At 43.2% G+C, this 25,360-nt stretch overlaps 2 protein-coding genes across 2 annotated transcripts in view; both read right to left on the bottom strand.

Moving 5' to 3' along the window:
• The window catches only part of CDH17 (cadherin 17), a 62,347-nt gene extending 48,553 nt beyond the window's left edge, over window positions 1–13,794 (bottom strand). Inside the window, exon 1 of the mRNA XM_077808673.1 lies at window positions 13,678–13,794. Within this exon, the coding sequence (XP_077664799.1) occupies window positions 13,678–13,794 (117 nt within the window). The remainder of the gene's footprint in view (window positions 1–13,677) is intronic.
• Window positions 13,795–17,396: 3,602 nt separating this feature from the next.
• Window positions 17,397–23,893, bottom strand: GEM (GTP binding protein overexpressed in skeletal muscle). The gene is made up of 4 exons (XM_077808928.1): window positions 23,563–23,893; window positions 20,048–20,124; window positions 19,333–19,537; window positions 17,397–17,674 (listed from the first exon to the last, which is right to left on the bottom strand). Exons 1-4 carry the CDS (start codon window positions 23,891–23,893, stop codon window positions 17,397–17,399), a joined length of 891 nt encoding a protein of 296 aa, XP_077665054.1.
• Window positions 23,894–25,360: the final 1,467 nt, after the last annotated feature.

Below are 25,360 nucleotides of genomic sequence, written 5' to 3'. Positions count from 1 at the left end.
GCCACTGGGTTAGCTTCAAAAAAATCACAAGATTCCCCCCCATCAAATCTGGCTGTCAGGGGTCCCCCTGAGATGGGGGCCCTGTGCAGGTGCACTGAGTGCACATTGATTCATCCCTGCCTGAGGGGTGTATACCTACAGGAATTCTGAACTGCAATGAAGGTATTGAAAACGTAAATGGCCAACTCATCGCTTATTTCAGTGAGTGTTCCATTAAGAATAATGGACCAGTGAACATAAATTCATTTCCGTCGGAAAAATATCTGCTTATCAATCCTGTTGCCTCTAATCCAAGTGGAAATGTGTGCTCTGGGTGCAGCTGTGCATATCATCTGAAACGTTATGCTCTTTAGCAGGGTTACTATATGTGGACTTGAGCCCTATTGGGTACTGGCAGTATGCTTTAAAGAACATAACAGTATATGGTATTTAAACCATAAAAAACAAATCAATAATTGGATTAATTCTCAGCTGGAATTTTATCTATTGTAAGAGAATTTCTATACAGTATAGGCCTAGCCTAACTCAAATCATCTATTTCTGTGATCAAGGCCTATTCCCGAGGTATGCATTTACAGGGTGAGGCCCTTATTCTAATGATTTTCTTTTCTATTTATGTGCACATTTATGCTTGCAGTTATTTAAAGTGGACATCATTTAATGTAGCATTTGCAATATTTCCCATACTTACAGGAAAATGCCACAAATGCCACAATAATTTTAACTACCGTCTGGTAAATACCCAGTTTTTCGTGGCTGACTGTATCCCTGCTATTGAGTGAGATCCTGTGGGACTACCCATGTGAGTAAAGATCTGTGTTATTGGGCTAGCTATACCAGGATATATTTTATATTCACTTTCTCTGGATTTTCAAAGATTAGTAATGCAGCTATTTTAGTTCATTCTCTGCCTCCAGTTTTACTTGGATGGAAGTCATAAGTACAAACACTCTGGCTGATGAAAATTAATGTAACCTCCACATCTTTAGCATATTGTACTTTGTGTTCATTGTATTTAGAGCTGGCCAGATAATGGAAATACCTTCCTGTGAAATATGTTGTGGTTTTGAAAAATGTTTCATCCCAAATCAAGATTAAAAAGTAAAAACAATTTTTTTTTTGTGGGAAGGGATTTCAAGAAAAAAAATTAGTTTCCTGGCTGCCCACAAGAAAGGGTCTTGTCAATTTCACTTTCTGCTCTGCCTCCCCACCATCTCCAGCAGCCAGTGAAGCAGAGAGCCCAGCTGCTCATTCTCCTCACAAGCCCCCCATCGGAGAGGCAGAGAACTGAAGTGGTCTGTCTCTTTGGCCTTGAAGCTGGGGGCGAAGCATTGAAGCAGAGTCAGGGCACTCAGCCTCATCAGGCCTCCTAGAAGTCTGTTGTCAATTTCACATTCTGTCAGCAGGTGAAAGCCTTCTAGTCCAGCAGCTTGGGAGCCGCCATTCCGATTTTCCCATTGGACACTTTTGACTTTGCAGAAAAGGGCATTTTCTGCTGGTAAAATTATTGTGACACAAAATGACGAACCAGCTCTAGTCATAATCTATTACTTTGTAAGGCAAATAGGCAGTAATTTAAGACACAGTATGCATTTGTCAACTAATATACACTCACATCTTCATTGCTTCTCATGCCTTAATACAGCCATGTGGCTAAATTCTGCCTGAATGCAGCAGTGCACTTCAAGGAGATTACACCAGTGTAACAGACAGCAGGTTTTGTCAGCCTTCTGGGTATGAATATAGACACTAGAGCAGTGGTTTTCAAACTTTTTTCTGGCAACCCAGTTGAAGAAAATTGTTGATGCCCACGACCCAATGGAGCTGGGGATGAGGGGTTCAAGGTGTGGGAGGGGGTCTGCGTTGGAGCAGGGGGTTAGGGTATGGGAGGGGGTCAGGGCTCTGGGCTGGGAGTGCAGGCTCTGGGGTGGGGCCAGGGATGAGGGACTTGGGGTGCAGGAAGGGGCTCTGGGTTTGGGAGGGCTCAGGGCTGGGGCAGGGGATTGGAGCATGGGGTTGAGACACAGGACGGGGTCAGGGCTCTGGGGCTGGGTGTGTAGGCTCTGGGGTGGGGCTGAGGATAAGGGGTTTGGGGTACGGGAAGGGACTCCAGACTTGAGAGGGCTCAGGGCTGGGGCAGGGGATTGGGGCACAGGGTTGGGACGCGGGCTTACCTCAGGTGGCTCCCAGTCAGCAGGGGTGCTAAGGCAGGCTTCCTGCCTGTCCTGGCACTGTGGACCATGCTGCTCCCCAGAAGCGGCCAGCTGCAGCTCTGGCTCCTAGGTGGAGACGCAGAAGCGGTTCCGTGGAGCTCTTGCCTGCAGGCACCACCCCCCCGCCCGCTCCCATTGGCCAGGAACTGTGGAGCCAGTGCTCAAGGTGGGGGCGGGGTGGGAACTGGGAACAGCCTAGGAACTGGACCTGCTGCTGCCACTTCTGGGGCGCAGCACGGTCCGCAGTGCCAGGACAGGCAGGAAGCCTGCTTTAGCACCCCCACCGCGCGGCTGACCGAGAGCCGCCTGAGGTAACCCCGCAATGGGAAGAAACTGGATCAGAGAATTCCTTGGCCATCCTGTTGTGCAATGAGTCAATGCCCACCACTTCTGTGGCTGAGCTAGTCCCAGCAGGGGGGAACTTGCAGATATTCTGTGCTAGCAAAACCTTGCCTAGTGGACTTTCCACTGCGAGGGAGGGGAGGTTACAGTGCAGAGGGGGATCGGGCACACTTTATTAGTACATCTATAAAAACAAAGAACAGCAGCTGTAGCCTATAGGACTAACCTGCTTGCTTGCATATATATATATATTTTTTTTTTCTTATAGTTTAAGTATTTGATGTATTGTAACAGGTTTATAAATTTATATTAAAGTAAGTTTGGCTGTAATGCAAGAGACCTACAGGCCATATCCTGTATGTTAAGCTAAGGCAAAGTTAGCAGATCTATATTAAGACCTTTTACTCACAAAGCAAAGTTGACCTATATCTTGTTACCTAAATAGCTAAGTACCCACGCCTGTGTCTATGACCTTTTATCTAGACCAATAGACAATGGAGAACAGCATAGGGGGTTTTTCAGTGTTGTACCCACAGATTTAACAGGTACGCCACAAGGAAACTTATGTGCGTATATACCTGTCATCAATATGCATATACATACTAGCCTATGGGGTAAGCGTACCCTAACGTTTTGTGGGTGAGGAATGAAATTTGGGTATAGGAGGAAGGATTTCCGGCACTTGCTCTATAAAAGAGGTAACCCACCTCACTAGAGTACTCCATTTCTATTCTTACTTATTCTACTTCTACTCTATCGATTCTATCTATTTATGATGACTGCTACTATTAGTAGGCTATACTTGTTCTTCTTAAACTTTAAGTTTCAAGGGAACTAGGCTAGGCTTGGTTTCCCTAAGTTTTATTCTTTGTTTGTTTATTAGGTTTTGATTTTAAGTTTAAGTTAGTCAAGTAAACCCTAGTCAGCTTTGATAGCTCTTAGCATTTTCTAAGCACTGCATCCCTCACTCAAGAATTGAGAAACCTGAACTGCAAGGCTGGTCTTGTGTCTTTTACCACCAGGTTATCAAGGAAAGGTGTATTAACCAAAGCTTTGTTGCATATAATACTATATTATCATATGTATCTTTTGAATAGCAGTAATGCAACTGTAACTTTGTAACTCTGGTATTTTACCATTTGCTTACTGTTATTGATTTGAATAAAAAGTCTTTAAGGCTATATCTGTCTCGGTGTGAGCTTCCTGTCATACCGCCAAGGGTCCTTTGTAAATTCTGTGGAGCCTGATTTGGAACAAGAACTTTTATCTTCTGATCAAACAGATTGGTGAGCCTTTAACCATACTAATTAATATTAATGATTAATTATTATTAATATTAATAATTAATTAAAATGACATTAAAATAGAAATTAAATTGATACATTCAATTCATATTATCAGTACGCCCTAAATCAGGCTACACAGCTCATTATTGGCTTGATCCTATGAATTCCCATGTGTCTCCTACAAGGTGCTGAGTGTACTGACTTCAGCTAATACTGAGAGAGCTCAGAAGTTTGCAAGATTAGGTCCTAAGGAAGTGGAACAGGAAACCTTCCTGCTGTGAAGTGTTTTCTCCTTATGGTTAAACACATTTCCAATAGTGTTAAGTTTAAACTATTTTGACTGGAGAAAAATAACTGAGCTGCGTATGGTATACAAAATTGTAAATTGCCTTTGCATTGTTTAACACAATGGTTTCTAGTTTGCCTTAAAATAACTTCTACTAATATAATTTACGTTAGCTGACAGATTATAGGAATACTTTCAATACATCCAAAGCATGACATTTAATATATTATATCAATTGTCAGGCCCCAAAAATAATGATTAGCTTTAAAATGAGATTTAAAAAAGTGTTAACTTAAGGGAAGCATCAGAGAAGCATGTGTACACCAGACACAGAAGCTTTTGCATGTATTTGGTGAGCACAGTAGTAGTTTGACCGTGTTAAGAAGGGGGGCGGGGGGGGAGCCAAAAATGGATGTGTTGTAAGCTCCATCCAGTCTGCAACTGTCAGGCAATGTTTCAGAGAACTGGAAAAAATTCAGACAGAGATTTAAATTGTATTTAGCAGCCATAGGGGCAGAGGAGAAAAATGATAAAGTGAAATCATCAGTCTTTTTGCATGCTGTTGGGGGGAAAGCATTGGATATGTATAACAACTTTAAGTTTGAAGAAGGTGTAAAACCTGATAAGAGGAAGATTTTAGCCCTTGAAATGATGCTACGTCCCCAGTCAAAGAAAGATGAATCGTTAATCCTTAAAGAAGTGATAATTAAAGGGTGGCCTGAAGAAATAAGCAGTTGCTGTCCAAGTATATGAGACTATTGGAACTGCAGACATGAATTTACTGTGATAGATGGGGTGATTTTCAAGGGCAGTAAGATTGTAATTCCAGTGAGCCTTCGAAAAGAAATGCTTCAAAAGATCCACGAGGATCATTTAGGAACTGAGAAGTACAAACCATGAGCATGAGAGATGCTGTACTGGCCATGGATCAATCACAACATTACTAACGTGGTAGGAAACTGCTTTTCATGCTTTAAATACAAGCCAGGCCAACAAACAGAGCCACTGAGACCTCATCCAGTTCCACAAAGGCCTTATGAGAAGGTCAGCAATTTACCTGGCAATCAAAGGATTCTTTAATAATCACAGATTATTATTCTCTGTATCCAGAAATTTGCACACTGCACAGTACTAATAGTAAATCTGTGATAGCCGGCATTGAGGGAATCTTCTGCAGACATGGAATTCCAGATGGATATGATAGTGATAATGGGCTGCAATTTTCCACTGCAGATTTTAGGCAATTTGCCATAGATTGGGATTTTCATCACAAAACATCAAATCCAAATTACTCCCTCCCCCAAACAAATGGTCTTGTGGAAAGGTTTATATGAACAATAAAGAACCTTATGAAAAAAACTTTTGACAGTGGGAGAGATTTGTATAAAGCGTTACTGGTTTACCAAAGTTCACCCCTGGAGAATGGCTTTTCTCCAGCTCAGCTGATAATGGGAAGAAGGATCAGCTCTAATTTACCAATTACTGATAACCTGCTGAAATCTAATTACAATGAAACCGTATGGAAGATAAAAGAAAGTCAGAAGTGGAAGTGGAAATACTATTTGACAAAAAGGCCTGTGATCTCCCATCTCTTAACCCAGGTGATAGAGTGTGCTTGAGGAATCAAACCTCTAATACTTGGCACCAAAGGGGTACCATTAAAGAACAGCTGCATCCAAGGTCTTGTGTAGTCCAGACAGGCCAAGGAGACACATTTAGATGTAATCAAAGGGATCTATGAGTAATCCCAGAAAGTTCCAACACATTGGCAGTAAGTGTGGATGTTGTCATTTCACATCTGACTGATCCTTTATCATCAATGCACAAAAAAGAAACTGTCAAGAAACAAGAGAACAACTCAGACTCTAATGAAAAGCTGATACTGAGAAGATCAGAATGGGAGATTAAACGTCTTGAAAGACTCATAGAGATTTGCTAACCTGCCTGGAGAAAGGGTATTTGAGGAAAGAGAGTGGTAAAGACTCATCTGAGAGTGATGTGCTAGTAACCTCTCCTCTGTAGGTAGCTGGCATATTAGGTTTATGGAAATGCACTACATGGGTTGAGAATGTAATACATGTGTTATTACATAGTTGTTAGCTGTTTATATATATGTTTATAAGAGTTAATTTGTTTTTCTTTAAGAGGGAAGATGTAGAGGTATGTTTGTAGAAGATTATAATTTAGAGACGCTCCCTCAAAAGGGACAATGTTATGAATATGGGAATTTGGAGATGTGCCCTGGAGGCAGGGGTTGGGAATACCACATGGCTGTGTGAAGCAGTTCACCAGAGGTGCTCTCTAGTTTGTTTTATTAAAGTTTTATTCCTTTCTCATTCCCTGGTTTGTTATTTAATGAACCCCAAGATCATTACACATACAACTTTTCTTTGAAAATTACACTTGAATAACAGTATTCATAGCTCTATTCACTTTTGAGCAGTGCAGAAAAAGCCAGGCAGGCACATTCCTGTATTCTCGCTTGGGTTAAATATACCTTATGCTTGTTTGCTTTGTACATGTCCACTTTCTAGATTCAGTTTGTTGCAAAGGCATGAAATGTCTTGAAATTCTACCCCACAGTGTCAAGGATATAATTGTAAAGTAAATATTAGCTGTACCAAATGAGACATTCCAGGGATGTATTTCTTCTTCGGAAGGAAAGCAATGGAGCTTTTCACCCACATGTTATATAACAGATCATATCAGGTATTTAGTCAGTTGATGAGCCAACAAGAGGATAGGGCCCAATCCTACAGGGAATGACTCATGGGATTATTAATCTTTCAGCTAGACTACTGCATGAGTAAACATTTGCAGAATCTGGCTCCGAGTGTCTTTCTTGCAAGGCTGTTGCATGAGTGGAAAGCAAATGATAGTTGGGTAAACAAGATGTTATTTCAGCAACTGTGCCCCTCTTTACAGATTTCCTATTAGAACTTTAATTTGCAACAAGAGCCTGAGCTTTTAGTCCATAAGAAGGCAAATTTTGCTTGCAGCAGAAATACCGGGTTTGTATCTTGTAACCAAGTAAAAAGTACATTTGTATTTTTAAAACTCTACAATTATAAAAATAGATTGGGGGCAGGGACTGTGTTTTTGTTCTGGGATTGCACAGTGCCTCGCAGAGTGGGGTCCTGGCCCATGACTAGGACTCATAGGTGCTACAGTAATACAAATAAATAATAATGAATGTCCTAGACAATTCATTGTCACTAGGTCAGTGATGAGCAGTAAAATGGTGTAAGTCACATATCAGTAAATGGGCTTAGTAGGATCCCAGGGACTCTAAGTTAGTGAAAATCTCATTTCAGAGACAGAAAGGTGCTAATGCTCTGAAATTAAGTGTAACATCACCTGAAATCCATGCAGAAACATACACCTAACCTCTACCGCAGGAACAGTACAAGGTGAACGGTACAGTGACATGTTCCCGAGCCCCATGCACAGCACAGTCCCCGCCTTCACTCCCTTATCACTAGATGGGCATTGCATAGTGACAGTCCTCTCAGAATGGGTAGGTGACAAAACATCTCAGACACTGATTTAAAAGGCACCACTGTCATTATAATAGGTGCTCATCAGCAGCTAGGACCTGGGTTTGTGATGTGTTCCCTCACTGGTGGGTACAACCATTGTCGTTGCAGGCACGAAATCAACGGCAAAACTCCCATGACTTCAGAGTTGCCTGGATTTCACCTCTCACATTTCGCAACTGTAGTTTGTAATCTGAAAAATAGCAGTTTAGTGTTCGCCCATTGTTTAATGCATTAAATAGCAGCCCGAGAGCAAGACGGCCACGTATGCCACAGGATTAAATTCTGGTTAAGAGGTGAAAATCATGCTTTACTGGTTTACGAACAGAGGGAAAAACAAAGTAAAGCCCCGGTGTCAGAATTTTAGTGCCTCTGACTGAGCAACTGTCAATGATTTCACCATCTACAGAAGAGTTAGCATGATAATAGCACGGACCATGCTCGCAGCAAAACTATCATTCAGTAAAGTCTCACGCCACCTAGTAAGAGGAAGGTAAAAATGTATTTTTCCCCATTGTACAGAGGGGAAAATGAAAACACATGAGGTGAAATTGTGGCCATGTCGAATCCAATAGTTTTTCTATTTACTTCAATGAGGCCAAGAGGGGTTAAACAACTTGGTCAGCATCATATAGAGTTAGTGAGAGAACTGGGATGAATCTTCAGAACCATCTGATAGAACAAGCAGAGCGCTGGTTTCTTGGACATGCCAACTCTGCCTCTATGCCCACCTTTGCTCACTTTGTGTGAGCACTGCCTTTCTGTTGCCTCCTGCTGCCTGCTTTCCTGAGTACCACACACTTTGTCTCAGGTAATGGTCTGGCATTGTTTCAGCATGGAATCACTTATTTCTGGAGAGCTGGAGATGTGAGTGTCTAATGGCTGATAACTTTGGGACTTTGGGAACTAGGTTTGTTTCAGTGATGTGAGTGTAAGACTGTTATGTCTGTATGATATTTTGAATTCTCCCTGTGTTTCGCTATGCAGCAGTTTCGTTATTTTGCCCAGTGTGAAAGTGAACAATTTCACTGAAGTTCAGTAGATGTTCAGATCTGGGGTCTTGGTTCAGGGCAAACTGTACATATTTAAGGTTATGCATGGGCGACAGGTATAATAAGCCAGGGGAGGCTAATCTAGGCTGTGGCCCTGCCCACACTCTGCCCCGAAGCCCAACCCTCGCTCCCCCTCACCCCTTAAGTCAGTGGGGGCTCATCTTGGGCTGGCAGCGTGGAGCTCAGGGCTCATCCGGACGGCAGCCCAGGTTGGCTTGGGCATTGGGCTGGTGCTCGGGCCAACCAGCAGCCCGGGGCGGCTCGGGCATTGGGCTGGTGCTCGGGCCAGCTGGCAGCCTGGGGTGGCTCAGGCCAGTGCTCGGACTGCCTGGGGGTCATGGCAGTTTGCCTGGGGCTCCTCTGGCCACAGTGGGGGGAGCTCGGGGCTCCAGCAGGCGAGCGGAGCGGGGTAAGGGCGGGGTCTCAGATGGAAGGGGTGGGGCCAGGGGCTAGCCTCCCCAGAGGGGGAGGGTTCACCCACCACCCATGAGATTATGCATTGGATTTCACAGAAAGTAATCCCTCCTTTTGATTTTCAGTACTCCATTACATTCTGAAATACACTGGTTTTTGATGACATGGTATCTCCACAGAATGTATCCATACCAGAAGTTATAAACACACTGATATGACTGCTTTTTAAAGAGTCATTTAAACTTAAAATAAAAGTATCCAAATGCTAAAAATAAATATTTTAAAATAAAGGAAGTGTGTTGCCTTAATCATTCATGTAGTCAATTATTATCTATATAATGATGTGCCACAAATGATGTCTGGTCCAGGTTTGTTTGTTACTAGGTGCACTCCCATGGTTTCATTGTCGTAGGTTCCTGATCTACCAGTCAACTGTTGCTCCAGAGCAGTTAAAAAACATGTGAGTGGGTGGCATGTTGAGCGTCAGTATTACAAGGCAAAAAGCCATTAATATCATGGCATTGTAAATGTGACTCTAAGAAGAAACAGGTGGGTGAGGTAATATTGGACCAGCTTCCATTGGTGAGAGAGACAAGCTTACACAGCGCTCTTCTTCAGCTCTGGGAAACTAACTCCAAGTATCACAGCTTGTCTCTCTCACCAACAGACGTTGGTCCAATAAAAGTTATTACCTCACCCACCTTGTCTCGCTAATATCCTGGGACCAACATGGCTATAACAACACTCCATACTCTAAGCAGGAGACATTTCAATTTCTTTCACTTAACAATCTGTTGAACACGATTGGATTTTATACAGGTCCTGTTAGTTTGAAGGTGTTTTCAGAGTGATAACTAAAGTGAGGGCAATCTATATTTGGAAATTTCAGTATGTTAGATCACGATGTTAAACACTCAATGCAGACACAGACTGTCATATTTAAAATTATGTCAGTTGATCATTGTTAACCCCAGGGTCCGCAACCACTTGAACATGATTTAAACACAACGGTCCTTGTCTACACTGAGTGCTAAGTCATGTTTAACATCTTGTTCGCACCACGTAATTTCCCCACTTACACAAACCCTGAATGAGCCAAATTCTCCCCTGACTTGCCTGCACTGAGTTAAAACCTCCCGGAAATCAGCAGAGCTAACAGGGTTTAAGTCAGGGTAGAATTTGGCCCTTCTATTAATGTAGGAAAACTAAGCAATCATTATTGAATATTATGATTTATTTCTGTATTATTTGTTAAGCACCAGCAATGTGCTCAGGAGCCAGGGTCTCTGCCCATAAAGCTTGCTATCAAGAAACAAAAGCATATCTCAGCCTCATATTCACAAGGATATCCAGAGCAAAGTCCTACCCCAGAGCTTTGTCTCGATTTTATATTTTCATTATGGGGGGGGGTGTTAGCATGTATAGATTCAGGTCTGTAGTGAGCTATACCCTATGCAGTCCGATAATCTTCAGTAGGGTTGAATGGGGTGCCTAGTCAGCATAGGATTTATCTTTGTTTATATACACCTGTTTAGGACATCATCTATGTTAATAATTGAAAATACTGTCCAGGACACTTGTGTTATCCCATAATCTTTTGGTTCTCCTCAGGACTCCATAACATCCACCTAAACAGCCATCAGAGACAGAACAAGGACATTGGGTTAACAACTCCTCTGAAGGACATTACCCCTTACAGTATGTCTACACTGCAGTTACACACCCATGGCTGGCCTATACCAGGGAACTCAGGCTCACAGGGCTCGGGCAAAGGGGCTGTTTAACTGTGGTGTTGATGTTCGGGCTGGAGCCTGGGCACTAGGACCCTGTGAGGTGGGAGGGTCCTAGAGCTCGGTCTGCAGCCCTCTACAGCACAATTCAACAGCCCCACAGCCTGAAACTTGCGAGAGCGTGAGTCAGCTGGCACGGCCCAGACGCAGGTGTCTAATTGCAGTCCAGCTCCCCACCCCAATACTGCACTGCTATGTCTGCTGCGTCAACAATGTTATCAGCATAATCATCATTATCAGGAAGTTAGGCTCCATCTTTCTGAGCCCTTTGTCTCCCTCTTTCATTCACAGCCAGACACCAAGGTGGCACAAACCAGCCTGGTATTTCTACACAGCAAAGAAAAACCGGCAGCTGGCCCATGCCAGCTGAGTCGGGCTTGCAGGGTGCAGGCTGCGGGGCTGTTTCATTGCCATGTAGACTTCTGGGTTCTTGCGGGAGCCTGAGCTCTGGAACCTTCCCACCTCACAGACTCCTAGAGCCCAGGCTGCAGCCCGAGCCCAGGAGTCTACACAACAGTGAAACAGCCCCGCAGCCCAAGCCCCACAAGCCCAATTCTGCTGGCACGGGCCAGCCACAGGTGTCTAGACATACCCTCAGTAGACCCAGAATCTGGCCCTTTATCTGTAAAGATTTCCAAGGGGTGTAATTTAAAAATATTGCACATATGTGGATTAAAACCATGCAGTATTCATCTATCCATTTTTATAATCTATATCTTATACTTGCCTAAATGTTATCAATAATCCTCACAAGACGACACGTGTGCAGTTTAATATGCTAGAGATGCATGTGCTGTCACAACAGAGATAATGTAATTCCTTCAGGTAGGATATCAGGTGGGAACCTTGTGACTATTATAGTTATTCCTTAAAACTTTAATAAAGAAACCTTTCCTCTGGCATTAAATCTGTCAAGATGAAATTAATTGAAAGTGGAACTTTCTCCCTAATTCATGTCACTGATATAGTTTGTCTTTTTAAGAGAGCTATTATTGTAATAATTAGTCATTTCACATGATCTTAGAATTTTTGGTTGCTATGTTTATTTTATTTTATCCAGGCTCCAGGAATTTCATAGTTGTTGCCTTGGATCTATCAATCTTATGACTCAACGATTCCACAGTTACTGCCAGATCTCTGTGGACAACGGAGCAGTGATCTTGTTAGCTTCTATTACTGTAGCCCTGACTTCATGAGTAGCCAATACAATGGTTTGAGTCCCCGAACCGCTTTTTTGTATGCTTTCTGATGCTTTTGCATTTGGGATTTGTTTGTCGCTTGTTTTCACAATTTCCATGCCTCTTCTATTGTTAGAATGCCTATAGCACTTGTTTATTTATAGGTACCCCAGTAGGGCCCCTGACATTGTTCTATGATGTTACACATTTCTTGAAACTGCCCTCTGAAATCAACACCTAACAGGCTTGTGGATAGTAAAGGTCTGAAGTGTCAATATTTACCAAGTATTTAAGGTACCAATTAAGTAACATGATTATTTACCAGCCAGCTGTTATGAAGGATGAAATTTTCTGTATCTAGTAACTTGATGATAATCAGCTATGATCATGACTCAAATTTCTCTTGTAAATGTCAAAATAAAACAATGGTCCATTAGAATATCAGGGTTGGAAGGTACCTCAGGAGGTCATCTAGTTGAACCCCCTGCTCAAAGTAGGACCAATCCCCAATTTTTGCCCCAGCTCCCTAAATGGCCCCTTCAAGGATTGAACTCACAATCCAGGGTTTAAGAGGCCAGTGCTCAAACCACTGAGCTATTCCTCCCCCTACCCCATTCTCTATAGTCATCTCTCTAAATGGGCCATTTTGTCTTTTGACTAAATTTAGATTCCAAGGAACAAATTATTTTGAAGTGATGCTCTAGTGACAATTCTGAGTGAAAATTTGAAAAACACAAATATTAGGATATAGACATCTTAATAGCCTTTAATAAGGCATTTGGATGTCTCCCATTATGCCCATAACTGATTGTGGGCATATAATTAGAAGTTAGGTTGAGACATCTTTATAAATATGGATACAAAGGACTCAGGTACTGCAGTGAAAGTGCATTAAATATAGCTAAATAGGCATGTATCTTGCCTTCTCCCATGGAAGAACCTATGAGAAGGCCAACATTAGGTGAAAAAAATCCACAGCTTTGAGGCTGTAGAGCAGAGGTGGGCAAACTATGGCCCGCGGGCCACATCCGGCCCACAGGACCATCCTGCCTGGCCCTTGAGCTCCCTGCCATGGAGGCTAGCCCCTGGCCCCTCCCCTGCTGTCCCCACTCCCCTGCAGCCTCAGCTAGCCATGCCACCAGCGCTCTGGGTAGCAGGGCTGTGAGCTCCTGCCAGCCAGTGCAATGGCATGGCTGGATCCAGCCAGGCGGCATGGCTGCCAGTCCTGCTGCTCTGAGTGACATGGTAAGGGGTTGGGGAGCGGGGGGGTTGGATAAGGGGCAGAGGGTCCTGGGAGGGGGCAGTCAGGGTTCAAGGAGCAGGGGGTGTTGGATGGGTCAGGGGTTTTGAGGGGGGCAGTCAGGGGGCAGGAAGTGGGAGGGGGCAAACAGGGGGCAGAGGCCAGGCTGTTTGGGGAGACACAGCCTTCCCTACCCGGCCCTCCATACAGTTTCAGAACCCCAATGTGGCGCTCAGGCCAAAAAGTTTGCCCACCCCTGCTGTAGAGTTTCTGTTCCACTATAAGATAGAGTCAGAGTTTGATCACAGAATGGGCAGGAAGCAATGCCATCCTGACCCACAGAGGACTTTAGATCCACAGAGATATCCTGAAGCTCTTGGGCATTCCTTGGAGGTTTAGGGCAGCCACATGGATGCCCAGACTTTCTGCGGCACTCGCCAGGCTGCTTGCCCGCCATGCACCACACCTTCTTCATGCATTGTTGCCCACCACTGGCCGACAGTGCATTCACCCAGGGATGGTTTCAAGATGCAAAGCTGTAGTTCATGCTGATACTAACATCATGAATTTAGTCAGGTAAATCCACTGGGGTAACACTCCACCCCCACCTCTCTGCTCAAAAATGCTTCCTCAAACCCCACAGAGGCCCAGCTGTGTGAAGTTCCATGGGATGATTTCCACAGGAATGGAAGGAAAGAGGGCTAATGGTGTGTTTACTCAGACACACTCCCCTCTAAAAGATTTTGGCCCAGATGAGGTTTCCCTCTCAGCTCATCCTCTCTTTGCTACTCAGAGAGATTACGTAGTGTTTATCCAAATACAACTCCAGCCTGCAGAAGTGCCTTCTCTGCTGTCCATTCCCTTATGACCCACTTGAGCTAAGTGGTTGTAAACATGTCTGAAATTAGACAGTTGTCTCCAGCCATAGTATGTTCAGTGCTGCCAACTCAAAGTTTCTAGCCCTCCTGGTTTCAAGAGAAAAGTTCAAAAAGAAGAAGCAAGAGCACACTAAAGGCTATGAAGCCGAAAGCAAATAAAAAGAACCCCAGTTTTTTATTTCAAAAGCTCTAATGATTTTTAAGCCAATCTCTTTAATTTTGTGGCCCTGACATGATTTATTTAATATTTGGGGTTGGCGACACTGTATGTGCCAACCAACCGTGCTGTAAAAAATTACTGGCTTCCACTCTTAACACCTCTGTTTGGAAGACTAGGACTGTATAGATTCAAACTCCTGTTTGATTTGGAGTTATAAAATACCGTGGCTTGACTGAAATGGAACAGGCCAAGGAATTTCCCCCCACCCCCACCCCCTCAGCAATTTTGAGGACATTAATTCAATGAAACTTATATAGTAGAAGAAAATAACTAATGGCTAAAAAGTTTTGCCCACTTCTTTCTGCTGCAAGTTTTGAATGGTACCAGGCTCTGTTAGTACAGTAGCTCTAAACTGTGATATTGTAATGAATACTTCTGTCTGGACTGCTTTAGATTGACCAAATATGAAAGTACTGCCTACGAAGGAGTACTGCGGAAAGGGATCTGGGGATCATAGTGGACCACAAGCTAAATATGAGTCAGTGTAACCCTGTTGCAAAAAAAGCAAACATCATTCTGGGATGTATTAGCAGGAGTGTTGTAAGCAAGACATGAGAAGTAATTCTTCCGCTCTACTTCGCACTGCTTAGGCCTCAACTGGAGTATTGTGTCCAGTTCTGGGTGCCACATTTCAGGAAAGAAGTGGACAAATTGGAGAAAGTCCAGAAAAGAACAACAAAAATGATTAAAGGTCTAGAAAACATGACCTATGAAGGAAGATTGAAAAAAATGGGTTTGTTTAGTCTGGCGAAGGGAAGACTGAGAGGGGACATGAGAACAGTTTTCAAGTACATAAAACGTTGTTACAAGGAGGAGGGAGAAAAATTGTTCTTCTTAACCTCTGAGGATAGGACAAGAAGCAATGGGCTTAAATTGCAGCAAGGTGGGTCAGGTTGGACATTAGGAAAAACTTCCTACCTGTCAGGGTGGTTAAGCACTGGAATAAATTGCCTAGGGAGATTGTGGAATCTCCATCACTGGAGATTTTTAAGAGCAGGTTAGACAAACACCTGTCAGGGGTGGTCTAGATAATACTTAGTCCTACCATGAGTGCAGGGGACTGGACTAGATGACCTCTCAAGGTCCCTTCCAGTCCTATGATTCTATGTTTAAATTGTATCCAGGCCATGCAAAAAACATTCATTTCAAAATTACACTTTCCTCTGAATTCATAGAATCACGTGGTGCTCTTGTCTCTTCTGTGTTCCAAATACCGAATTATATTATTTCAGGCAAATTGCTAGGAAATGTACTCTACAGCAGAAGTAGTATTCTTTGGGAAGTATGAATTCTGCCCAGTTGTTTGCTCACTCCCTGATGGGCAGTACTAAACCTAGTCTGTCAGTAGAGGTAGTGTTCTTCAAACACTCAGCAAGCTGACTCCAGGCCTTTTGTAAACAAATCCTGTACAGCACAGGATGTGGAGTTCACTTCTGTGTGTCTATCTATATTACACCCATCTTTGTGGTACCTGAGCTACTAGGGTGGCCATTTGGCCCATCACAGTTACCAGTTTGCATGTTAGAACTGCCGCACATCTGCCCTGACCTTGGAGTTATGAACCCAAAGTCCCTGAATATCCCAATCCAGAGTGGGTCTCTGTGTTAACAACACCCTTATTTCAAATACTACTTTAGGAATAGGACACTGGACTGAGATTTTCCCGCTCTAGCACCCAGTGACATGCTTTGTGACCTTGAGCAAGGTACTTCACTTCTCTGCCTCTGTTTCCCCATCTGTAAAATGGGGATAACGATGCTTATCTTTCTTTGTAGAGTGCTTTGAGATCTCTAAACAAAATACACTCTATATGAATGAACTATTATTATCTTTATCACCATAGTGCCATTCTGGGTATAAGGAATATTGGGCATTAAGAGCATTTTACAATATCTTGGGTATTTTTGCTTGTGATTCTAAATTGCTAAGTAGTCTGTAATCAGCAATACCTGTTAGGTATCTTCAGTGTACACACACATAAGATGCTTTCCAAACAATCAAAATCTTTTCTTTAACTTCCAATAAAATCTTTGAGATTTCGTGTTGGTACTCAAAGGCAGTCAAATATTTTGTTTGTTTTATTACAAGGCATGTAAATAAAAACTTGCATAATCTGAAAAAGATATTAGCTAGAAAACATTAAAGTGTTTTTCTTAAGAAACCTGACAATAAATACATTTTCACCCCCAATACTAAAAATGCTTATTGCTTTGCAATGAAATAAATACAGCACAGCTCTGGCATACACAAGTCTGGGTACAAAAAGTCCATGTGGTTTCTTATAAAAGATCAGGTGGTTTTAAAATTTGGCATCTCTCGCTTCATGCATTTTGCATTTTAATCTGATTTTTTTGTTGTTGACAGTCCCACCATATGAAAATCATAGGGGAAAAATCATTTGGCTAGAAGTACTTTTTCCATTAAATATTAAATTTTTAGAAGTAAGAGATGTGTATGTTCATGGGTGTTACCCCTGGAAACAAGACAGTGTCTCAGTGACTATTCTAGAGAAATGCAGATTTTGGATGCTTAAGAAAATCAGACCAACTATTTGGCAAAGGATCAGTTCTCAGTGAGTTCATCATTTCGCTACACATTTTTCCAAAAATAATGAGAGGGTGCAATTCATTCCCCAGATCATGAGTGTTTAGGTTCTTATACTATCCAAAGGCAACAAGAGAAACAAGAAATACATTTAAAAACACACCCTGCTTAACTTTAGGATGTTCTGGTGTATAAGAGAAAGCTTTTTCAAAAACTACTGACAAAAAAATTAAGAAAGGCTTTTGTTTTCCATGCATTGTGCTGTGCTTATTGCCAGCACATTTTTGTCACAATCACAACCGTGAATCCAAGTCAAAAATGTTTTTCTTGTAGTCCAATCTAATATAGATTGATTATTGTTCACAATGTAGTTAAACAATGTCCACAGAAGAGAACATGTGTCATAGTCCAACCTTCTTAAAGTACTGATAGGTCGTGGCAAGACTTAGACTTAAGTTTGAAGGCCATATTCTTGTTGTTCTTGGCAGCTATTTTGCCCCAGAACCGCCTGGCTTTCTTAGGAATGCTCTCTCTCCTCTTCTGATATGCCAGCCTCCTCTCGTTCTTTTCCTTGCTGTCTCGTCTTAGCCGGACTTGCCGCACAATTCCTTCAAACAGCTCCTTCACGTTGTGCTGGACAGCTGCGGAGGTCTCGATGAACTTACAGTCAAACACAACAGCACACGCTCGGCCCTCTGTAAAATGGTAAGGGATCTATGTCAGTAGGGATAGCGTTCAGATAGGGCACGTTCCCTAAGCAAAAGGGAGAAGGGCAAAGCTGCTGAACACAGTGCCATGCACAGTACAGAATGTGAGCTATCTATAAATGCCCCAAATAGAGTCACTTGTACTTCAGGGAAACCTCAGTGACTCGTGACAGAGGCAATGAGGTTACCATTATTGAGAGCAATATACTGCTTGATCCATTTACAGCCATATTTTCAAAATGCAGCTTTGAAGATTGCAGGCATAATTTTGCATATGCCAAAACTCAGATTTCCACATGCACATTTAGGGTACGTCTACACTGCAATAGAAACCCTCAACCCCAGGTCTCAGATCCCAGGTCAACTGACTCAGGCTCACAGGGCTTGGGCGGTATAGGTATAAAATTTCTGTATAAACTTTCAGGCTTGGGCTGGAGCTTAAGCCCTTCCCCTTGCAATCTCAGAGCCCAGGCTCCCCCAAGCCCTAATATCACATTGCAATTTTATAGCCCTACAGCCTGAGCCTCACTCAACTGACCCAGGCCAGCCATGGCTGTGCTATGGGTCTTTTATTGCAGTGTAGAAATGCCCCGAATGGGTAAGTTCCTACCTACCTGATTTGTATGTGTAAATATAGGCCTGACTCTACCCTCATTGAAGTCAATGGTAAAACTTGCAACTAACATCGAAAGGAGTAGGACTGGGCCCACAGATTGCATACACAAATCTTAGTCTTTGAACAGCAAAAACTTTAGGGTGAACAGCAACATGTGCAAAAAATTAGGTATTAGCTAAATTATGCCCATAGTTTTAGAAGCCACTTTGAAATCTTGGCCCTTATTTTTTATATTTGAACCTAAACTAACTCTAATGATCTTCTTCTAAATGGATACCAGCATGCTCTGATACTCCCCTCCCTCTCCAAACACATCAGGTGGTTGACTCATAGAGTGCTTAGAATGAAACCCACCTTCCTGCCTTCACTCGAGGCAAAGTGCCTTTAACAGCCCAGCACGAGGAAGAATGTGAAAATGAAAATAAGAAGCCTAGTAATATTACTGAGCTCTTTTGCTCTACTGCTCTATGTGCCCCAGTGAGAAGTTTTCATGTAGGGCCATTGTGACAGGGGCCAGAATGCAGGGTAAAGTCCAGATCAGCTTTCCTTTCCCCTTGCATGGGGACCTGGGAAAAGGTCTATCAGAGGAACTTCTTGGAAGACAGAGGAGAGGGTGAATACCTTTGGAAAGGTCAAGCTCTACAGTCAATGGTCATCGGATTGTGTTGAAACCTAAGCTGGGGGGAGTTTCTCATCCGTTTCTGGTTATGCTGATTTATTTTATTGTGTTGTTGTAGACACTGCACATCCAACACTCATGGATAAGTTTCCAGAAAAGACTTAGTTGACCAAAGACTCGATTCATCTCCCATTAAAGAGAGCCTTTTAATTCACATTTATGGGAGCTGAATCAGGCCCTTAAACTGGGGATTTTGGGGTTGAGGTTGTTTGTTTGTTTTTTGCTATTGAACCATTCCACCCATTCTCAGCCATAGAGTACTCCAGACATCAGTGGGAATTCTGCAAGCAGATCTAGGACAATATATGGCTCTTAAAGTCATAAAGTGGTTGTCATGGTAATTTTCCATACCTGACACAGAGACTTCACGGCACCTGACGAGATCGCTTTTGTTGCCCACTAAAATAATGGGAATATCTTCTGTTTGGCGTGCCCTGCGGAGCTGTATTCTTAGTTCAGAGGCTTTCTCAAAGCTCGCTCGGTCTGTGATGGAGTAGACAATCAAGTATGCATCTCCTACTTGCATGCAGTGATCTTGGATCCATTCTTCTTCACTCTGATAATATAAAATGATACAGCCAGCATTAGCAAAAGCCTGGCTTTCTTAACTGGAAGCCCACCTGAGTGTTTACAGAAAAAGTGTAATATTACTCAATCCAAATTCAACAATGGTGTAACTTTGCTGGGTATGGTTTTGATCACAGTTACACCAGTATAAAACCAAAGTAACAGGGATGTACACCAGCACAAACCAGGGCAAAAATTGACCAGTAGACTTCATTAACTTGTGTTTACTTATGCCCAGGTCAAATTTAGCTCTGATCATGTTTCCAGCATTTTTGTTTTTAATAATAAATCAGACAAAGAAATTTCTTTGCCATTTTCAAACTTAGATGGAGGACCTTGGACATTGTTAAAGTCCCCATGCTTTCACTGACCATAGAATTATGGATAACACCTCCTTACTTGTTGAACCACTGCATGTTCCTAGCAGAACTAGAGTATTGCTACTCATTCATACTTAATTTCCCTTTGGCACTGGAATAAAATGAACTGAATGCAATACCTTATTTTCCCACATGTCAAGCAGCATAATGGTTGCACTTTCACCATCTACCATCAAGGTCCGTTCATATGTGTCTTCTAGAATAAAAATCCACAAATGTTAGCAATACATCCCTTCCTTTTGTCATATATGTAGCAATAAAGAAAAATTGCCATATACATATAATTTGTTCCAGGTTGAGTTCAGTGAATCCAATTCACTGTTGGGGCGAGTCCACTGGTTTCACTGGAGTTGTATCCACTTTCACGAGTAGTGCATGTGGCCCGATGTCTCTTTACGTTTTTTTTCTTAATTTTCACGGCAAATGAACGAGAGTGAAAGATTTTGCAACTAGTGTTCATGATTTTGGCTGAAAAGCTTTTTATCCTATGCAGGGCAGGGATATGGTGGGGGAGGGGGAAGAGGGGTATAACCAGTGAAAGAAATAAATCAAACACTGAACATTTGACCCCCTGGGAGCAGCTGACAGACGTACAGACTCCAGCAAGGCTTAGTAATGGAAAATATTTGTTTTCACTCTAGCGGGGACCCTTTTCGGGTGAACAGTCACTGCTGCTCTGAGCAGTTCAGCCATCCAGCAGCCCTAGCAACGGGCAGTGGTGTGCAAGGCAAAGGTTGCTGAGCTCTATAAAACAGATGCTGCTATTGCACTACAGTCCCCTGAACTGTCCCTCGTTCCCCTGGCTTTATCCTGTCCCAGGTTAGTGCTTCTCACTAAATGTTCACTTATGAACATTAAAGAGGTGATGAAGCACTTCACAGCAGTTTGGCAGGAAGTGGCAGAACCTGCCTAACCCTGGGTAAGGACCTGCAAAATTCATATCTGGATTTCAAACCACACACAGTTCAGAGGTATTTAGATCTGAGGTCTGCGCCAAGCCATTATAGAGATCAAGGGCCACTGTGAAATTTGGATTCCATTCCCCATCCCTTTCACTCCCTTGAAGTTTGGGGTGTTCGAAAGCACGTTTTTGGTTTGGGTCCATCTCTAGTCTTGTGTTACTGCTAGCATAATAAAATCCAGTGTTAGGGCAGACAGCTTACATTCATCACCATGCTGTTCAGAGCACCTATCCAAACCACTCTGATGGAGGATATTACTGTATTTTAAATAAAGGCTCTTGCCTCATAAACTCCCACTGTGGTTTTGTGAAGTGATCTTTCCCCAAGTCCTAATCCTGGACTCTCCTGGAAGCCAGAAAACAGTGAGACCATGGAGTAGAATGAGCCAAGGGTAACTAAAGAATAGCCAAATATTTTTTTTTAAATCAGTTCTGCCACAGAAACTTTAAAATGGGAAACTCTTTGTGAACAAAAGGGCACTGGGCTGACACAGCTGGCCACCTGGGGGTGGATGGGCCTAAAGGAGGAAAGCAAAAAGAAAACACTAACCAACAGGAGCAATTTCACTTCTAGTCCCAGTAGGTTCTCCTTTGTGCTTGTGCCTTAGATTAATCCTGGGCAAACGTCTGAGTCCAGCAGAGCTGAACAGAGTGCAGGCTGTAGGAGGCATAAAGCTCACCTTCACACTCCCCCTCATCTTGGGGCTGCTCTCTGGAGGACTGGTCCTCTGGAGTAAGTTTAGAGCAGCTTGAAGGCTGTTCTACCTTACCCTGGCTTCTGGCAGCTCCCAGTGTTTGGAACAATGGCATAGGAGCATCCCACCCGTGTCCCCTACATCAGCAGCAGGGAGATAGCACAACATAGGCATTGCTACACTGATTCTACACTAACTGGAGGCTCCCTTTGACTGGGGTGATCCTCTGAATTCTGGTTACACCTGCTGTAAGGACATATGCTGTCAACAGTGCAGCACAAAGCACCAACATCCAACAGAAGATCTGGTCCATCCTATAGCATAAAGCAGCTGTGCAAAATTCCACTTCCCTGGGACAAGTAAAATTTGTCAGATAAGTAAAATATTATCATTGGTTTGGGGATTACTTCCCCCCCCCCCCCAGCCTCATAACTGTGAAGGTGGGTGACTAGGCGGGGTGCCTGGGCTAGTAGATTTTCAGGGCAATTTTGCAAGTCTGCAAGAAAGAAGAGTGGAAATGACCATAAGCTTGTTCTGTGCTGTACTTTACATACTGCTGGAGTGCAGGCTAGATAGCTGCTAGAAGGCCCATCTAGTGCAAATGATGTCTTGCATGATTACAGGACTACTCAGTGGAAGATTAAAAGAAAACACACCTGATTGGCTGATCCGTGTCCAGTGCATCAAAGGGGTCCTCAAGTTCCCCTCAGGCTCCCAAGATTTATATTTCCAGCCCGTGGTCATGCACAAGCAGGATTTGGACCCTGTATTTTTAATTCCAGGCCATGTTAAGTGATAAATCGTTCCTAGCCCGGCACACAAAGATTGCTCTGGTGCTGCCTGTTGGCTAGGCATCCCAAAGAGGCAGGGCAGCAAGCGGCAGTGGAGGGATGGGGCCATCTGCGCTGGTCAGTGAAACTTTTCCAGCCAGAGTGGGAGCAACCCCTGCCCTTTCTCCAAAGGGTGACCGTATCCACGTCTTCAGAGCCGCAGGAGATCCTGCTGCAGCAAAGCTCCTCCCCAGTGGTATCCCGCACATAAAACATGGCCCATGACTCAGTGCCACTGTTTGGCCTTTAGCTTTAATTGATCCCTGGGAATAATGAAAATACGAGTCCTCTCACTCTAAAACAGAGGTGCACAGTAAAGGGAACTTGCCTAGCAAAGAGCTGCAGACCATGTCAGCCTCCTCTTTTTCCTCAAATTAATTGGGGAGCAGGATTTTTTCCTCACACTACTGAGGCATCATTATCTGCTCTTCGCTTCTGGGAAGTGGGGGATCTGTGCCATGCAGGTGATATGAAATGCTAATGAGAAGAACCCAAATAACTTATACTGAGGCAATTTATTTTCATACAAATTTGGAGGGATTACTTAATGACCAGCAAGTATTTTGGTGGTACCTGTAAAGCAGGGCAGGGATTATTATTTTTCTACCCTTATCTCTTGCTGATATGTAGCTCTTAACAGTTTCTTTAAAATTCCAAATGATTTTACGCACTGATTTCTCATAGAACAATATCATCACAAGGCTGGCAGTGCAATTTACAGGCCAGGCTATTACCTCACACCAGGGTAAAGCAGGAGTTGATCCACTGGAGCTTGTAGTTACACCAGTGTGAAACTGGTATAAGATCTGATTCAGGCCTTCTAAGTAATGTATTTATATCACAATCAAGAATTAATCAGATTCCAACTGCCTTTTTTAAAAAGAAAGGGTTCAGAAGCTGTACTGGTCTCCTTTCTCTGTATTTCAGCAGACTTAGACCTTTGTCAGTGAGTGTCTTTTTTCATAGCCCGATTGTTGAGACAGATGCACGTGCTGGAATCAGCTTTGAAAATAAGGGCCAAGTGTGCATTACCTCAGTTTCAGGCACTGCAGATTAAATGACGTCACTAATTTTCTGTCTTATTGCTGATGACAATTGACAGGAAAGGCTTTAAATAAACATAAACAATGCAGAATGCAATGACCTACCTCCTAGCACATCACAGTCACTGTCCATGCTGTCGTGCACGCCTGCGAAGATATTGGCCAAGGTAGATTTTCCCACTCCATGCTCCCCAATCATGACCACCCGGTAGTAGGTATTTCCGGACTCGGAGGAAATGACTGAATCGGAGGACTCGGACGACCAACTCCTTCGGTAATAATCATCGGGGTTCATAGTGTATCTCTTGCGCACGTTGTACTCGTGGGGGTCTTTGTGGACGGCCAGGTGCCTTCCATCAGCAGGGATGCTCCAGCGCTGCTGCTGTGTGTGCAGCATGCTGCTGCTGTGACGCAGGGTGACATGATTCAGAGTCATGGGTTTTCCCTAGTGAAAAATAGCGAAGTCGCAAATGTTGCACACCAGGAATCTGAAATGGGCTCCATGTTAAAAAAACCCATTGGTAAGGTATATCCTGTGTATCTGCAAATGCCTCGTGCACAGACCAAAGAAGAATTAAAACGGCTGCCTCTTTCATTTGCCTCTAACATTTCTAATTCGCCAGCCATAGTCATGGCTTTAGGATTCAGGTTGAAATCAGCATTACATACTAAGCCCTATCTTTGTCTCCCCCTAGTTGTGAATATTAGGCACAGCCCTGCTTTGGGGATGGTGTGGAGCTGCACTGCCCCAAAGGGAGCAGTAGGAGGCAGAATGTCTTTCATAGCAATCTATCACATGGGGGACCGTGCCCACCTTCAGAGAGGGCATAATTCCCAGTGTGCTGGTCCCTGCCCATTCTGGGGCACTGTGCACCTCAAGGGGTGTGCAAAGGGAGAAATACAGAGACTGCAGTTGTGCCTGTCCCTTACACAGACAATGCAATGGAGTGAAGGTTCCTTGCACCCTCTCCCATCACTGCATACCCAGGTAAAGTCCAGCGGAATCTGCCGGGACTTTGTTAAACAAGAAATTGTTCTTTGCCTGCAAAGTATCATGCTTAGTCTCAACTGACAGTTGAATCTGTTGTGAGAACAACAAACATTATACTCTGCACATTTAGATCATTTCCTCCGGTGGAAAAAGAACCACATCAACAAGTCTTGCTATAAGGGGCTTGATTTTGTGCTCAGTTATACCAGTGTAAAAAAAAAAAGAGCAACTCCATTGCACACACTGGAATTAAGCTGGTATCAAACGGGTGTAAGAGAGAGCAGAATGAGATCTGATGGGATCCCAGAGTATGTATCTGATCACACCACTAGGGGAGCTATCACTGGGAGAAAATAGCTCATACATTTACAGTTTTTAAATCAACAAATTAATTTGGCTGAGGAGCAGCTAGTCAGGCTAGCTCCTCTTGTCTAAACATGGCTTTTAATGACATTTGACTTTTGAATGGATTTTGCCTTGGTTGGAGGCAGAATGTTGTGATGTCTTTCCTAGTGGTCCACAGCTACCATTTTTAGGAAAGTTACTTTGATGCTCTCCAGTTCCCAAGGTGACAGTTATTTATACATTTTGCTTTGTTAGACTTAAGTCTGATGGCTCTCAGTTCTCTTCTGCATATTAACAAAGAGAGCATCTGCTATTAAAACATCCTGGGCCGCTTTCCAACTGTATTCCTCTTTCATGTTTGCAAAAAGTGCACAGCTCATCAAATTGCACACTACCAATTACTTCTTCTAACTCAAGAAACCCTTGAAAACTTTTTAGAGCAGGTACGGAGCAGGTCATAAAACAAATGTGCTGAAAAACAGCAGACTATACCTGTAATTTGAATATCAGCCTTTACCAAGCATATTGCCTCTTATGACCAATGCCATTTTCTATCTGTAATTACAG

This window comes from Eretmochelys imbricata, chromosome 2 (genome assembly GCF_965152235.1).
Source record: "Eretmochelys imbricata isolate rEreImb1 chromosome 2, rEreImb1.hap1, whole genome shotgun sequence".
Lineage (NCBI taxonomy): Eukaryota > Metazoa > Chordata > Testudines > Cheloniidae > Eretmochelys > Eretmochelys imbricata.
The sequence above is the reverse complement of the archived record's forward strand: the minus strand, read 5'-3'. Positions and strand labels throughout refer to the sequence as shown.